This window comes from Vombatus ursinus, unplaced genomic scaffold, assembly GCF_900497805.2.
Source record: "Vombatus ursinus unplaced genomic scaffold, bare-nosed wombat genome assembly UNPS02010461.1, whole genome shotgun sequence".
In the NCBI taxonomy this organism is placed as follows: Eukaryota; Metazoa; Chordata; class Mammalia; order Diprotodontia; family Vombatidae; genus Vombatus; species Vombatus ursinus.
Window position 1 is genome coordinate 13,265,714 of NW_020950239.1, and position 18,250 is coordinate 13,283,963.

General features: G+C 36.7%; 1 protein-coding gene across 1 annotated transcript in view; it reads right to left on the minus strand.

The window, feature by feature from the left end:
- Positions 1–939: 939 nt before the first annotated feature.
- The window catches only part of LOC114037587 (transforming acidic coiled-coil-containing protein 3-like), a 36,466-nt gene continuing 19,155 nt past the window's right edge, over positions 940–18,250 (minus strand). The window contains 4 exon segments of the mRNA XM_027854504.1: positions 940–1,055; positions 3,980–4,672; positions 4,675–4,830; positions 4,833–4,881. Of these exon segments, the coding sequence (XP_027710305.1) occupies positions 940–1,055; positions 3,980–4,672; positions 4,675–4,830; positions 4,833–4,881 (1,014 nt within the window).

Genomic DNA, 18,250 nt, shown 5'->3' on the forward strand with positions numbered 1-18,250 from the left:
GATGAAACATGCTGCCTAAATAGCCAGATAGCATTGTGATTCTATTAATTTGAATGATCTCAAAAAAAGAATAGAAAGGTAATGAAGAGGAATGCACTGGGCGGGGGGAGGGAGAGGAAGAAAGGGGGAAATTATCTTATAAAGAGAGCATACAAGGAAGAGTCTATACAATGGAGGGGGCAATAAGGTGGGAAGAAGTTAACACTGGAAGCTCACTCGTATCTAAACTGATTCAAGGAGAGAAGAACACATATTCATACACAGTTGGGTAGAGAAATTCATCTTAACCAACAGGGAAATAGGAAGGAATGGGGTTAAGGGAGAGGTGGGGGTTAAGAAGAATAAATTGGAACTATGCCCAAAGGGCTATAAAACTGTGCATACCCTTTGACCCAGCAATACCACCTCTAGGTCTGTATCCCAAAGAGATCATAAAAAGGGGAAAAGGACCCACATGTACAAACATATTTATAGCGGCTCTTTTTGTGGTGGCCAAGAATTGGAAATTAATGAAAATATGTTTAATATGAATGCATATGTAGAGCCTGTATCAGATTGTATGCTGTCTTGGGGAGGGGGGAGGGAAAGGAGGGGGAATAAATTTAAAACAAAAGCTAATGGAAATGAATGTTGAAAACTAAAAATAAATAAATTAATTATTTAATAAAAAATAAAAAAAGAAGGGCAAATTTAAATAAAAGGTAGCAGTCACAACTAAAATAGAATCTTTTTTTCTGAAGGATTGTTAATCTTTACTCAAACACATTTTATTTGAACAGCTCAATTTACTAACTTAAAAAAAACACACTTTAGTATATCTGCAACATGGACAAAGGTTAAGAAAGTGCACGTGATGCCTAAACATGACATATACATAACTGACGACATTGAAACAAGGACTGGTCAGAGTGAAGAAGGGAACAACTCAAAATTCCTAGGTCAGATCTTTTCCATCTTTGAAGTCAAGTCATCACAGATTTTTGTTAATTCATCATTTTCTTTCGTTTTCTGTTTCAGGCCTTTCTCTAGTGACTGGGCTCTCATTTGGTCCTTTCATAAATTTTTTTTAATGGTAATTTTATTTGTTTTTCTTCTTGTTTTCAACATTTACTTCCTCAAGATTGTGAGTTCCAAATTTTTACCCCATCTTGCCACTCCCCCCAACCCAAGATGGCATGCATTCTGAATACCCCTTCCCCTAGTCTGCCTTCCCTTCTATCTCTACCCCTCTTCTCTTATCCCCTTCCCCTTCAATTTTCCTACAGGGCAGGATGGATTTCTGTACCCCATTTCCTGTATTTCTTATTTCCCAGTTGCATGTGAAAACATTTTTTTAAACATGTGTTTTTAAAACTTTGGGTTCCAAATTTTCTCCGTTCCTCCCTCCCCACCCACCCTCATTGATAAGGCAAGCAACTAAATATAGGTTATATATGTGCAGTTATGAAAAACACATCCATAGTAGACATGCTGTGAAAAACTAATTCTATTTCCCTTAATTCTATTCCACCCCCCCATTTATTCTATTCTTTCTTTTAACTGACCCTCCTCAGAAGTACTTGCTTCTGATTACCACGTTTCCCAATCTGCCCTCCTCTCTATCATCCCCCTACTCTCTTGTCCCCTTTCCCCTTATTTTCCTATAGGGTAAGACAGGTTTCTTTACCCAATTGAGTGTGTATGTTATTCCCTCCTTAAGTCAAATTCTATGAGAATAAGATTCACTCATTCCCTCTCACCTTCTTCCATTTCCCTTCCACTGTAAAAGCCTTTTCTTCTCTGTTTATTTAGTGAGATAATTTACCTTGTTCTACCTCTCCCTTTCTCCTTCTCATAGTATAATCCTCTCTCACCCCTTAATTTTATTCTCCATATATGAACCTTTCATCTTCAACTCACCCTGTGCCCTCTATCTATCTATCTATCTATCTATCTATCTATCTATCTATCTATATCTATATCTATACATATATATATATACACATATAATTTTTTCCCCTCCAACTACCCTAATATTGACAAAGGTCTCATGAGTTACAAATATCATCTTTCCATGCAGGAATGTAAACAGTTCAACTGTAATAAGTCTCTTATGATTTTCTCTTTCCTGTTTACCTCTTCATGTTCTACTTGAGTCTTGTATTTTAAAATGAAATTTTGTATTCAACTCTGGTCTTTTCATCAAGAATGCTTGAAAGTCCTCTATTTCACTGAATGACCATTTTTTCCCCTGCAGGATTATACTCAGTTTTGCTGGGTAGGTGATTCTTGGTTGTAGTCCTATCTCCTTTGCCCTCCAGAATATTATATTCCATGCCCTGCCATCCCTTAATGTAGAAGCAGCTAAATCTTGTGTAATCCTGATTGTGTTTCCACAAAACTTGAATTGTTTCTTTCTGGCTGCTTGTAATATTTTCTCCTTGACCTGGGAACTCTGGAATTTGGCTACAATATTCCTAGGAGTTTTCCTTTGGGGATCTCTTTCAGGAGGTGATCAGTGGATTCTTTCAATTTCTCTTTTGCCCTCTGGTTCTAAAATATCAGGGTAGTTTTCCTGGATAATTTCTTGAAAGATGATGTCTAGACTTTTTTGGCTCATGGCTTTCAGATAGTCCAATAATTTTTAAATTCATTCTCTTGGATCTATTTTCCAGGTCAGTTGTTTTTCCAATGAGATATTTCACATTGTTTTCTAATTTTTCTTTCTTTTGGATTTGTTTTACAGGGTCTTGATTTCTCATAAAGTCACTAGCTTCCAATTGCTCTATTCTAATTTTTAAGGAAGTATTTTCTTCAGTAAGCTTTTGGACTTCCTTTTCCGTTTGACCAATTTTTTTTTTTTAGGGCATTTTTCTCCTCATTGACTTTTTGGACCTCTTTTGCCATTTGGGTTAAGCTATTTTTTGAGGTGTTATTTTCTTCAATATTTTTTTGGGTCTCCTTTAGCAAGCTGTTGACTTGTTTTTCATGATTTTCTTGCAAAACTCTCAGTTTTTCCTCTACTTCTCTTACTTGCTTCTCAAAATCCCCTTTGAGCCCTTCCAAGGCCTGGGACTGATTCATATTCTTGGAGGCTTTGGATGTAGGAGCTTTGGCTTCATTGTCTTTTTCTGGTTGTATATTTTGATCTTCTTTGTCACCAAAGTAAGATAGTATAGTCTGACTCTTTTTGCACTGCTTACTCATGATCCTGGCCAAATACTTGATTTTTAAATTCTTTGTTAAGGTAAAAGTCTGCTTCCAATTTGGAAAATGTACTGTCCCAAGTTTCGGGGGTTTGTACAGCTGTTTTCAGAGATACTTCTAGGTACCTGAAAATTTTCAATTCTTCCAAGGTGCTATGATAAGGGGCAAGGTGTTTTCTTTCCACTGCCACAAGAATCTTCACTACACCAGCATTCCTCCTCGCCCCAGGACCACCTCTCAGAACTGTCACCGGTATCCAAGCACCAATGGTTAAGCAAGAGATTCCTGCCTCAGTACTGGCAAAGAGATCCTTGCAATCCCTCTCTGATCAGCCATTTGATTCCCTCTAGGTCTGTGGGCCGGAACCTCAGGGAACAGCCGCGGCCCCCCTGGGGTGGCTGAGACCTAGCTCCTTCTCTCACCGCAGTCACAGACTTTTCCCACTGACCTTCCAAGTTGTCTTTGGTGTTCACGAGTTGAGAAGTCTGGAAACTGCCACAGCTGCCTGCGATTCAGTCTTCAGTCCTCTGAGGCTCGCTCCAGGGTCACTGCGGCCTGCACGCCCATGCCAAACTACGCTCCTCTCCCAACCTGGAATGATATACCTTTCTGATCAACCACCCAGGATGTCTTTGGCTGGAAATTTGCTTTGCTGTGTCTTTTTGTGGGTTCTGCTGCTTTAGAATTTGTTTAGAGTCATTTTTATAGGTATTTGGAGGGGTTTGGGGGAGAGCTCCAGCAAGTCACTGCTTTCCCTACGCCATCTTGGCTCTGCCCCCCAATTGGTCCTTTGGTAAATTTGCTTGTAAAGTCAGAGTCTCAACTTTTGCTTTACTTTGAACCTGGGCAATTTCTTCATTTGCTAGGTTTAACTTCTTTTCTGCATGAGCCTTCAGGGCTTGGTACCTCGGCTCTTCCTTTTCAATTCTTACTAGATAATCTTCAACACATTTCTTCAATGCTTCTTCATTCTTCCGATATCCTTCTAAAACCTCCTTCTGTTTTTCTACTCATTTGAAGAGGTCAGAGAAAGACTTTCCCATGGAATTCAGGTCTGCTGTGATTTGCTGTTTTTCTGACAAAATCATCTGGATTTCAGCTGCTGCAGCCTCCTTCTGCTTCTGAGCATCCATCATCAGCTGAGTTATTATCTCTTCATATTCTTCCACAATTTTCCCCATCATTAAATATTCCGTGTGGAATTTTTCATATTTGTCTTCCAATTCTTGAATTTTCATTTGTTTTTCTTTAGCTTCTTGTTTGACTTTTTCTATAGCCACATTCATGTCTTTCTGGCTATACTTCAACACATCTATAATCACATCTACTGAAACAGGCAAATCTGTGCCTGTCACAGGAACACCCAAACATTCTGGTCCATCAGGAGGAGGAGGTCCTATTACAGGAATATTAAGTGTTCTTAGTAAGTCAAATTCATCAAGTTTTGCTTCATGTTGATTTTTCTGAGACTGCTTGCTTATGTCCAGAGGCTATTTGTTATTTCAGTAGTTATAGGAGCTGGCTTTTGGGGGCTCTCTTTTAGTAATGGGTCAAATTTAAGATATAAGGACTGTTTTCTCAAGGCAAATTCCTTAAATGAAGAAGTTCCAAATTGTTCCAAATAGCCAATTTCTATACTTGTACTAAAACTTGTGAAGGAGATCTGAAGTCCTCTTCAGATGTGGCAGTTTCTATCTTGACCAAAATAGAATCTTAAAGAGTTGTAAAGTGAATTCACTGGGCCTCCATTTCTTCTCTTTTAAAATGAGTCAGTTGGACTCAAACTCTAAGGTCTCTTCTATCTCCTAATCTATGATTCCATGACCTTCCATAGATAGAGCCATGTGTCCTGGTCTCATTATGTGTAACATACTCTTTGGCCCCTTACTGAAGGACATGTGTATTATACATAAGACCCAGCAACTGCTGACTGATCACCACTGACAAGGATTGCATGGAAGATGATTTGCTCACTGAGCAGCTACCCACTCAGAGGACTAAGGGAAGATCAGATCAGCTAAGATACACCTCACCTTATCTCTCTGGTGACTCTTCTAGCCTTCCTTCTCCCTAGCACTTTTCCCCCACCTCTACCCTTCACAGCAAGATTGGCAACAATCATACAGCACCAGGAATGTGTGTTTCCTTAAATAAGCCCAGAGTCCTTGGGCACCTTATTCTGTTTTCTCTTTTCTTTGGTAAGCATAGGACAGTGTCCTACTTTTAAATTCATGAGGTCAAAAGGTAGATTCTTAATCTGGTACTGGCTGCCCAATAGGAACTGATTCTTGCCATAGCACCCCTTCTAAGAGGGTAAATTCAGACTCCTCTCTCTCTCTCTCTCTCTCTCTCTCTCTCTCTCTCTCTCTGTCTCATTGTTCACACCACAGAGTAAAATTATTGGAAAGTCTCTAAACCATGGTGCAATTAATATCTAGAGACAAAGAGTGAAGTGTTTGTCCTCAGGTGCTCTTACAGACCAAGTATGTAAATTACCTTTACTCTATGTCCACTCATCTCCAATGCTGATTCTATCAATGGTGATCAATCAAGAGTAGCTTTGTCACTCCAACAAAGCATGTCTCTTCCATCAAGAGGCCTCAATATATGGATTACTTAAAGGAAGCAGTATCACCACCAGGAGGGTAAATGATGAAGCTGAACAAACTAAGACAGCTCCATTGGAGGTGTCCTATTCCAGCAACTCAGGGAGTTCTTTTGATATGATATGATATATACTTATCTATTGTATTTCTTTGCTTTGGGTTAGGCTTTTTCCCCATTGTCTCACTTAGAAATAGCAATATTCTGATTAGATTTGTAAGACTCTAGGCAAACGCATTTTTGCTTTTAGGTACATTTCATCTCTGGCCTGTCACTTCTATCACTTAAACAGGGGTTTCCAAATCCAAGAACATCTTATGACGAGAGATTTGACTCATTTTCTCCCTGAATTGACTCTAGTTTCCTTTAGAAATGCTTCATAAGGAGGATTATGACAGGACATTGTTATTCCTTTACCATTTTGAAACACAGAAGACCAAAGAGTAAGAAAGATGCTTAAAATATTCATAATCATTTTCATATAAATACAGCCTAAAATGATCCTTAATTTCTCTTCTTTCCTCCCAATTCCATGAGAATCTCTTACATTTTCAATGCTGTTTTCTCAATATGCTTTTCTCATCCCCCAAAAGAGATTTTATCAGGAAACTTCAGCTAAAACTATAGGAAACTGTGACCAACATTTCTAAGCAGACTGATGAATTGATGATGACTTTTCTATAACTTAGTTCAATGGGAAGGAAAAGATAGAAAGCACTCTAATATCATTATCTATAGAAATTATAAAGACAGTTGAAAAAAGAACATAGAAAATTACAAAACAAAAATTATCAAGTGCCCACTCTGTGTAGAGCACAATTAGGCATATTCAATCAATCTAAATAGATATACATATATTCCATATATAAACAAAATTTGAAGTTGACATTTTTATGTTAAAAAAATTGAAGTGGAGATAGACTTAACCCTTCTCAGCAATACAAGAATCTAAGATATCTCCAAAGGCCTCATGATGGAAAATGCTACCCACATCCAAAGAAAGAACTGTGGAGTTTTAATGTAGATTGAAGCATACTATTTGCTATTTTTTCCTCTGTTGTGTTTTGTTTCCTGTTTCTGGGGGTTCTTCCTATTGGTTCTAATTATTATTTACAACATCACTAATGTGAAAATATGTTTAATAGGAATATATATGTATAGCCTATATCAGATTGCGCACCATCCTGGGAAGAGAGGTAGGGAGGGAGGAGGAGAAAAATTTAAAACTCAAAATTTTGTGGAAGTGATTGTTGATAATTCAAAATAAATTAATTAAAAATTTAAAAAAAACTGAAGTGGAATTGCTAAAAATTGTAATAAAAAAGAAATATAAAATCTATGCTGATTTATAGCCAATTGTCTATGTTACTAGAAAGGGTATGAAGGAGAGGGAGAGAGAGAGAGAGCACACATGTTTTAGTGGATTTGTGATTCCACTGATAAGGAGTCCTCACAGTGAGGAAACTCCCTCTTCCAATATCCAGTTGACACTGGATTTGCATCTTCTCATCTTAGATAGTTTTCTGGAGATCTGAGATGCTAATTGACTTGCCTAGGGTCACACAGTCAATATGTAACAAAGAAGGCTCCTCCACCACCTTTGGCTGTGATGAGTAAATACAAAGTTATTGAGGTACGTGATAGAAGCCACAAGTAAATGTAAGACAATCTTTTTTCTTTTGTGAGTCAACTCTTATCTGACACCTGGGACAGTAACTATAATACATTTTCTACTTATCCTTGCCAGTGCTTGTACTCTTTGCTTCCTGGCAGCCTTCTTGATTGTGTTCAAGGAGAAGAGTTAATAATCTGGAGACAGAAGAGAAAGCAACTGAATTAATCCTCGCACAAAGCAATAATTTTACAAAGACATATAAACACATTCCACATTCAAAGTACATCTCCCCATGTACCCTAGAGTTCTAGGAAATATATTTTTGAAAAATCATGCTTTACTTCAGAAATATTGCTAAAATTCACACAGTTATGGCAAGGTTTGTAGAAATCCCCGTGAAAGTCCCTAAAACTGAAAGAACTCCAAGAAACTCATCCAGAAATTCCAGGAAAGAGGCTTCCAGAAATTCCCATTCAAAATAAATATACAATGTATAAAATATTTGTAAATCAATCTACCAAAGCACACTCAAGATATCATTTGTGATGCTAGTTTCCTTCCTTCCTGCCTTCCTTCCTTTTTTCCTTTCTTCCTTCTTTCCTTCCTTCTTTTCTCCTTCCTTTTCCCTCCCTCTCTCTCCCATCTCCCTCTCCTCCTCCTCTTTCTTCTTCTCTTCCTTCTCTTCCTCCACCTCCTCCTCATTGTCATCTTCCTCCTCTTCTTCCTCCTTTTTCTCTTTCTTCCTTTGTCTCTATCTCTCTCATCTCTATGACTGTCTATGTATGTCTCTGTATCTCCCTCCCTCACTGACCACCGTTATCTTCTAAGTACTCATGAGGTGTATGTGGAAAAATCTCTTATTTTTTCCCTTTCCATCTCTGCTTCTAGTTGTTTTGAAGAGATTCTCTCCTAGTTTAGAATAATTCTTTATGGTGATCAACATTTTCTTCAATTTATTCAGCTCCGTACCTAAAGCTCATAACTCGGGACATTGTGCCAAAGCTAGGCATCACCTCCCCACCCCCCACATTTCACTCTGTTTGGTGGGGGGAGTAGTCAGAGCTGATTTTTCTCAAAATGAGTCACCTGGGTTTTTTCTTTAGCCACCATCTCCAATGGGTTGATCAATTTGAATCTTCAAGATGAAGAATGCTGAATCTTCAAGAGCCTCCACAGCCTATCAGGGCACAGTGCTAGGGACTCCAGGTACCCTGGACTGAGCTATTTTGTTTTGAATGCTGTTTCATCAAGAATGGTTGCTGTCATTCCTTTTCACTTCCAAGAAAGCCTTCTGCTCTCTTTGCCTCCGGCTACAGAGTCTTCTAGGTTACTAGTGTCTCTGGCTAGCCTCTGCTCACATTGGGAGCTTCTGGCTTGTTTTCCTGCATTGATTCTGGCTCTGTTGGCTGCCCCTTGGCTGACTTTTTATGAAATTCTGGACTGGAAGAAGTCACATTTTCTCACTGTATTTCTTAATCATTTTTTGGTCTTGGGCAATTTTTAGGTTTTTGCTGGAATAGGTGTATTAGAATTGGGCTGCTTGCCTCAATTCAGAAAACCATCTTGGATGGATAAAACACATCATATAACTTTCACAGTTATGGCTAGAGGGCAAATTCTTAACCAAACAAGGGATAGATGTGATTAGCAAGGGGAAAAATAGAAAATTTGATTACATGAAAGGGAAGAAAACTTTGGGATGGACAAAATTAATGTGTCTAGGTTAAGAAATAAAGATGGAGGATAGGGGATGATTTTTGTTTCAAAGATTTCTGACAAGGTTATAGAAGATACATGAAAAGAATTATATGAGGCCAAAAGCAATTTCATAATAGGTAACAAGTCAAAGGATACTAATAAAGAAATAAATTAGACATATATTAATAATTCACTATGTGGCAAGTACTAGTGCTAAGCACTAGGAATACAAATATAAAAGCAAAGTAGCAACAACCTTCGAGGACCTTACATTATAATAGGGGAATCCAATACATGGTGATAGTGAGTGAAAGGTATGTTGGTCTGAAGTCACAGGAATAGTAAGTAGAGCCATATGTTAATTGATTGGCTCATCTTTTCCAGGAATGGTAGTTTCAGTTTGACTCATGATTCTCAAAGCTAGAGTTGGAAGATGGGGGAAGGAGAGAAGGTAGTATATGGCAGAGCATAAAAATAGCCAGAGAGCAGAGAGTGGTGGGAGTCTAATCTACATATGGGGAGCTTTAGGTAATCAGTAGCCCAGGATTAACTCCAAAGCTAGAGCTGGAGTTTCAGAAAGCATAGACAGAGAGCACTGTAATGAGTCTAGATATAGAGGACTCTCACCAATCAAAAGTGAAAGTCTCCAAGTTGGGATCTGGAATGCCAAGTAAAAGGGCCTAGGATAAGGATGCACAGCATAAATAGACATGGAGAACACCATGGTGAGTGTGGGTCTGACTAGATATTAGAAACCTCAACAATCAAGTGCCATTATCTCTAGGGAGAAATCTGGAAGCAGCCTGTATTGAAGGGGCATCACTGCAAGATTATTAGAGAGTAATATGGTAGGTCTTGGTCTAACAGAGATATGAAGAAATAGCCTCATTCAAGGGTTTGGCATCCAGGATAGAAGTTGAAGTACTGGTCAACGTAGGCTGGATCTAGTCATCATGGCATGAAGAGGGTCAGAGAGGAGGATATTGAATATGTATCTGGGTTATATATGGAAAACTCTAACCAACTAAAAGTACAGGGCCCCCAGGGTGGAAATTGGAGTGCCAAGTTGGAAGCAGGCATGGTAAAGTAGTATGATAGATCTGGATCTGCAGTAACTATGAAGTCTCATAATTCAGGGGTCCAGGACAGCATAGCAGGTGCCAGTGTTCTGATTCACGTATTCTGAAGTCATGAAATGAAGAGTATGGAGAGCAACATGACAGATCTGGACCTGAGCCACATATGGAGAATGCTCATCTATCAGGAGCTCAGGACCTCAAAGCAGGACCTGAAGTATAATGTTAGATATGGAGCCTAGGATCTCATGGTGAGCTATAAATATATTTAGAGAGCATTATGTTGTAGGTGGGTCTAAAAATCTCTCACCAAATAGCAATCCATGGATGGAGATGAGGTATCTTGTTGAAGGGGATGCTATGATTAGGATGGTGATCATTGTAGAGCAATATGGTGAATCTAGATCTGGGCTAGATTTAAAAAAATCTCACACATCAAGAGCTCAGGTCACCAGAGCCACAACCTCTACCAATGCAAATTGGCATTTTCTCCACAACTTAGATAGGCTTAGAGAGTTACTTAGAGCACTAAAAAGCTGTGGTTTGCACAGGATCATGTAGACAATATATATTAGAGATTGAAACTGAACATGGTTCTTCCTGACTCCAAAGCCAGCTCTCTATGCTCCAGGCCATGATGGCTATGATGAATACAGATAAACATGGTAAGACTCATGTTAATCAATAAAAGGGAGGAAAGAGGGTCAGCAAAACACTGTAATAATAATTCCCATACTACTTTAAGATTTGCAAAGATAATTTCTATGTATCTCATTTGATACTCAGAATAACCCTCTGAGATAGGCATTATTTTCCTCATTTTACAGATTAGGAAATTGAGGCTAAGAGATTGTGACATTTCCAGAGTCACAAAGCTAGTAAATATCTGTAGCACGATTAAACAACCAGGTCCTAAATCCAGAACAATAATCACCTTTGTGTAAAGCTAAAAGGGACCTTCAAGGCTATTCAAGGCTATTAAATGCCCTCATTTTACATAAGAGGAAGCTGAGGCGCAGAAAAGGGGAATGTCTTACACTAAATTTTAACACAGGTCTTCCTGATAACCAGTTCAAGATCTTCTCCTCTATGTAGATATCTAATATGAAAGTATTTCAAATTATAATAAATATATTTTAAATCATTAGCAATAATAAATAATTAAACAAAAGATAACCTTACCGAAATAGATCCAAGTGAATTGAGATGCAGCAGACAAAAAATGAGCAAGCTCTGGGTCGGCTTTCAAGTCAGTCTGAAGTTACAATGGACCATTGGACCCTTCCTCAGAGTCCATAAGGTAGAAGTGCTTAATGTTTTTTTTTGTTAACATAAACTTATTTGGCAATTTGGTGACGTCTTTGGATCACTTTTCTGAATAATTACTTTTAAATTCATAAATAACAAAAATAGAACTACAAATAAAACAAGTATTTTAAAATACAATTATTAAAATATGAATGAAATAAATTTAAAAACCACAGGTTACAAACCTTCACCCTAACAGGAGTCATTATAACTTACTATGGCAGTAGATATGCCATTATATTATTTTTAAATGGTTCTCTAGTTTGCTACCTTCTTGGTAAAACAGACTTGACATCAGTGTCCACCACTTTCTCTGTTTAATTGATACCTCTGGTTTGCTAACTCTCCCAGTTGATCTACTTTTACTTTTGTTACAATCCAAGAAATGTTTGAGTAACTCATTTAGTTTTTATTCTCTCTCTTTAACCTTGTGTTCAATGAATAGCTAAAAATGGGTATTTGGGGTATAGGATAAGAAAATTAACCATAGCCCCCCCAAAAAATTATTCTTTCCCAGGAATCTCACTATCAAAGATTTGGTAGAGAATAATTATTATCATTTATGGTTCTTCAAACTGGTTCAATTTGCTTTATATGATCCTCTGTGATGAAATAGTATCTACTCAAAAGATTTTGCTTCCTTCTGTTAATGAGATCCCACTATTGGTCTCAGGCAGGCCAGCACAATTTAGTATTGGTATGCCAGCTTTCTCGGGCTTCCACATCTTTTGTTACAATATTTCAACCTTAAAAGTTTTGAAATGGTTTTGAGGCAAAAGAGTTTCACGGGCAATTTTCATGAGATGTAATAGCAGTATACCTAGAAAATTAGGACCTTAAATAAGGAACGTGGATCCCTCCCTTCATCACTCAATAATTGTAGAAAAAGCCTAACATTCTATAAATATTGCTGAAAGAATTATAAGTACCTATAGTGACCACTGAAGCCAGTTTTTTTTTAAATAATGTTCTTTCGGAAGTCTCTCTCTCTCTCTCTCTGTCTATATATATATATATATATATATATATAGATAGATAGATAGATAGATAGATAGATAGATAGATACAGATATATAGATAGATAGATAGATATAGATATAAAATCTGAAGATAAAATAACCTGTAAAAGTACAGATAATAAATAATGTTTAAATAATCTCTTAAAGGTTAGTGATATAAGTTAGTCAAATCTTCTTGAGTCAAGGAAAAGAGAGGTTGAATAACTTTACTATATCATACAGAATAGAAAACAGGTACAAGGTGCCATGTGATCACTAGTAGGGGGTCTGTGAACCCTACAAGGCTCCAATTTCTCAGGATTATTTTAAATATGGGGCTGCTATGCCCTTGCTTGCTATCTGCTCACCCATGGGACCTATTTGCCCTGGCCTTTTCTTCTCTCTGGAGGGAGCAAAGGTTTTTAGGTTCCCCTATCCCATAAGCCTTAAATCCACTATGGTCCTTCAGTCCCCTTCACTAAATACATTTTCCATCTGTCAAACAAAAAAGGAGGAAAATAAACCAAAAACTAACAAACACAGCAAACAACAAAAACAAAAACAAAACTAACAAAGCCAATGTTACAAATTCTTAGTCACCCCAGTTCTACAAAGAAGGAAGTGCCTCTTCATATCACTTGTTTTAGGCCAAGATGAGTCATTATAATCTTGGAATTTTCAGTTTTAATTGTTTCATCATTATAGACAGGTTTTTAAAGTGAGACATATTTAACACTTTTTTACTTTAAATATTTCTAATCAACCACCTCCTTACCAAAGTTATATGTTGTAAACACACACAAAAAAGTGACCATACTCTGAGTGTATTCAGTCAGATTTGGATTCAGGAATAACTAGGTTCAAGTCCTATCTCTAATATATATATATATAGATATAGATATAGATATAGATATAGATAGATATAGATATAGATAAAGATATAGATATAGACATAGATATTAGCTGTTTGAAACTGAGTAAGTCATTTAACTTCTAAGTGTTCTAGCAACTTTTTTTTAATATTTTGTCAAATATTTTCCAATTACATGTAAAAAAATTTTTAACAAGCACTTTTTAAATGTTTTAGTTTCAAATTCTTGCCCTCCTTCGTGCCACTAAGCCTCCTTGAGAAGGAAAATCCTTTTACTTTGATTATACATGCGAGGTCATGTCACCCCCCCAAAAAATCCATATTAGTCATGTTGAAAAAGAAAACACGAAAAAAATAAAACAATAAAAATAAAATTTAAAAAATGCTTCCATTTGCATTCAGAATTCATGACTAAATGGAGGTGGATAGCATTTTTCATCATGGGCCCTTTGGAATTGTCTTGGATCATTGTCAAGATCAGAGTAACTAAGTCTTGGATTTTTGGGTTTGTCAAACTCTAGATTGCTATGGTCATTCACTACTGTGTATTGTATAATTACTCTATTCCACTGATCCACCACTCTATTTCTTAGCCCCCATCAGATTGTTTTGATTATTATCACTTTGTACCAGAGTGTTAAATCTGGAACTGCTAGGGCATCTTCCTTAACATTTTTTCTTTGATTACTTTGATAATCTTAACCTTTTGTTCTTCAAGATGAATTTTGTTACCATTATTTGTAGCACTATAAAATAATTCTCTGGTAGTTTGATTGGTTTGCCAGTGAATAAGTAAACTAATTTAGATTGTTATATTGGCTCAGCCAACCCATGGACAGTTAATATTTCTCCAATTATTTAGATTTGACTTTATTAGTGGGAAAAGTGTTTTGTAATTGTATTCACATAGTTCCTGAGTTTGTCTTGGCAGGTAAACTCCAGAATCTTTGCCAAGAAATCTGTACATCAGAGTCATGATGAGTAGACAACCGAAACAACTGAACAAGTTGATATAATCATATGATTTTTGTTGTCTTTGTAATTGCTGTAGTCAATTATGATGATTTCCTAATATTCCTAATATCTTAATATGCATTTCTGGTATGAATCTCATATGGTCATAATGTGTGATCCTTGTAATATATTGTTATAATCTCCTTGCTAGTATTTTATTTTAAAAATTCATACTGATATTCCTTAAGGAAATTGGTCTATGCTTTTCTTTCATTGCTTTTGTTCTTCCTGCTTTAGGTATCAAAACCATATTGTGTCATAAAAGGTATTTGGTAGGATGGCTTTACAATTTTTTTTCAAAAGTTTACAAAGTATTACATAATATCAAAAAATTTAACAAACCTTAAATTTTTGTAGGATTCACTTGTGAATCAACTTGGTCTTGGGGATTTTTTTCTTAGGAAGCTCATTGATGGCTTGCTCAATTTCATTTTCTGAAATAGGATTGTTTATGTATTCTATGTCCTCTTCTATTAATTTGGGCAATTTATATTTTTGTAAATATTCATGCATTTTACTTAGATTGTCAGTTTTACTGGCATACAATTGGGCAAAATAATTCCTAATAATTGCTTTAATTTCATCTTCACTAATGGTGCATTCACTCTTTTTACTTTTGATACCAGTAATTTGATTTCTTCTTTCTTTTTTTTTAATAAGTTAACCAATGGTTCATCTATTTTATTTTTTTTTTCATACAGCCAGGTCCTGTTTTTATTCATTAGTTCAATGGTATTTTTTTGTACTTTCAATTTTTATTAATTTCTCCTTTGATTTTCAGGATTTCCATTTTGGTGTTTAATTGGGAATTTTTAATTTGTTCTTTTTCTATTCTCTAGGCAACTCTTGAAAAATATAAGTTGCAGAGGAGGCATTTCTTGGACTACAGTGAAAATTAAATGATTGAGATATTCAGCAAATCAGAAATATTAACCAAATAGTAAATGTATTAAGCATTGTTGGCAAGTGTGATTTACCGTGAGATTTGTGGATTAGAGAACCATTTTTAATAGAATGGAATGTACACTATCATAGCAGATCATAGTAACTTAGGGGCCTGTGAAAAAGGTTCCATGGTCTCTGTTATTTTTTATTGTAAATCAATATTGCAAATATATGAATTTAAGAGTAAAAATATATTTGATGAGTTAATTGCAAGTAAAAGTTTTTAAAAGGAAAAACTCTTTAATTTCAAGAATTTGCTCATTGCTGTAAATTCAAAACACTTCACCCTCAACTCTAAAATTGCCCTAATCAGCCATGGCAGAAATATATATTGTCTTGATAATTCCCATAATGATCAGGTATCAATGCATAAGTTTTGGCAAAGAACTTTATTTTAGAGATTCTCTATCACTCTTTTGTAAATTAGTGATGCTTTACTTTTTTTTGCTTTTATTGAGGAAACATTGAATTGTCATTTTCTTAGTTGTTTTCCTTCTCTCAAAATGATATTCTGTTTCTTGTACATATGTCATATTGAAACATATAATTTTATCTTTAATTTCTAGAAAAAAAAGAGAATCCTACAAAGAAACTTGGATTTAAAAGTTTTGAGCATTCTGTTCCAAATTCTTGTACTAGTTAGAAATGGTTAAAAAAAGTGAATTCTCCAATCTCTATTTAGTTTCTGATAAAAAAAAATGTTGGCTGTACCTACAATTTAATGGAAAGAACATTTTCTTCTTTTATTAGGATAAAATATTTAAGATGATGGGCAAGTTTCCTTGCTGATAATATGGATATGGTGGGCCCAATAGACAGGTGGACTTGGCAAATGAATGTGCATTTCTTGCTTTTATGACTCACTGTTTTCATGAGAGATTTTGAGAACATTTCCACAACACAGCTGCAGAGAATTCTAAAACTCATCTATCAAGAAAACAACACAGCAGGATTCATTCTCCCTTATAGTGTAGCAACCAGTTGAGATGAGAGTAGGAAACGAGATTACTCTTCAGTTTTGAAGGTCTGTTCATGTTGCTTAAGTTTTGCATATGTTGGAATGAGAAAGATTTGGGGTAAGAAAGATAGCAAAGCTGTCTTCAGTCAACTCCAGGGGCTCTGAGGCTCAAAGAAATCTTTTTCTCTATTTTGTTCTTTCAATTCTTCCTTGAAGATATCAACGAGCCTATTTCTCTTTTTTCACATAGCACCATATTTAAAACAGCCTAGAGAGATGAGAATGTTAATTTTCATCTCTAGAAAAGTCCATTATAAATAGATGTAGCAAATATGTGGGAGATCAGTGAGATGTCATTCCATGATGTGCCTGTGCCCTGAGCTGGTCTCTTCCCATTTGCAGATAGGCATTTAAACTTCACATGTCCAAAATAAAACTCATTATCTTTCTCCTCAAACTTTTCACCTCTTTCTAATTTCCCTGTTATTGTTGAGGGCAGAGCTATATTCCCAGTCACCCATGCTCATAACCTACATATCCTCCTCTACTCATCACCCTCTCTCACCACCCTCTATATCCATTGTGTTTCCAAGGCCTGTCATGACATCTCTTCTATATGTCCCCTTCTCTCCTCTGACCTCCTCTGACACTGTCACCAGCCTGGCACAGACCCTCATCACCACATACCAGGATTATTACAACAGCTTGCTAGTTGGTCTCCCTGCCACAAATCATTCCCCACTACAATCCATCCTCTCTACTCAGCTGCCAAAGTGACCTTCCTGACACATAAATCTGAACAAGTCATCCTCCTACTCAACAAACTTCAGGGGCTCCCTATGACCTTCAGGAACAAATATAAAACCTTTGGTTTGAATTTCAGAGTCCTTTATAACCTTTCCCTTCCACTACACCTTTTTTGTCTTCTTACACTTTACCCCCTCCCCACCATGTTCTCTGTGATCCAGTGACACTGGCCTCTTTGCTTTCCCTCAGATAAGACACTTCAACTCCCGGATATTTTTACTGGTTCTGCCTCATGCCTGTAATTCTCCTCATCTCTCCCTCCCCTGAGTTTCTTTAAATTCCTGTTAAACCCTACCTTCTATTGGAAGTTTTCCCCAATCCTCCTTAATTCTAATGCTTTCTAGCTGATTATCTCTAATTTATTCTGTACATAGCTTGATCATAGATAATTGTTTGCATGTTATCTCCCTATTAGACTGTGAGGTCCTTGAGATCAGGGACTATCTTTTGCCTTGCTCTGAATCTCCAGTGTTTAAGACAATGCCTGGCACATAGTGGGTGCTTAATAAATGTCTATTGACCAAATGACTTTTGGAGTTGGCACATGGCTATTTTAACAGGAAAACTAAAACTAGCTACTCCTTCTTGTATGGCCCACACCCTTAGAAATCTGGTTCAAGGCACTCTTTCCCAGCTTTCTTTCACTAGAGGTGGGTTGTGGAGCAGGGGAATGAAATTTCCTTCATCAATGCCTCTACTCTACCTGCTTACTCAGGCGCTGACCAAGTCATTAGATAAAAATGGAAGGAGTGAAGTCCTGTGCTATGTGTTTCTGAGGAAATTATCATGTACTATTTGTCTTTCCATCACTTAAATATGTTTTCTCTTCACTCCCACTTTTGCTAAGGGGAAACATTGAATTCATTATTTGCTCTGCTTTGGAGAAGTTTATAAAATGTAATAAACCACAAGGCTGTCTCTAATTTTAGAAGCTCCTACAGGGGTGGAGAACCTGTGATCTCAAGGCCATATGTGGCCCTCTAGGTCCTTAAGTGTGGCCCTTTGACTGAATCCAAACTTCACAAAACAATTCTCCTTAATAAAAGGATTTGTTCCATAAAAGTTGGACCCAGTCAAAAGGCTGTACCCAAGGACCCCTATGACCTAGAAGGTTTTAACCTTGGTCGCTTTCTCTCTCTCTCTCTCTCTCTCTCTCTCTCTCTCTCTCTC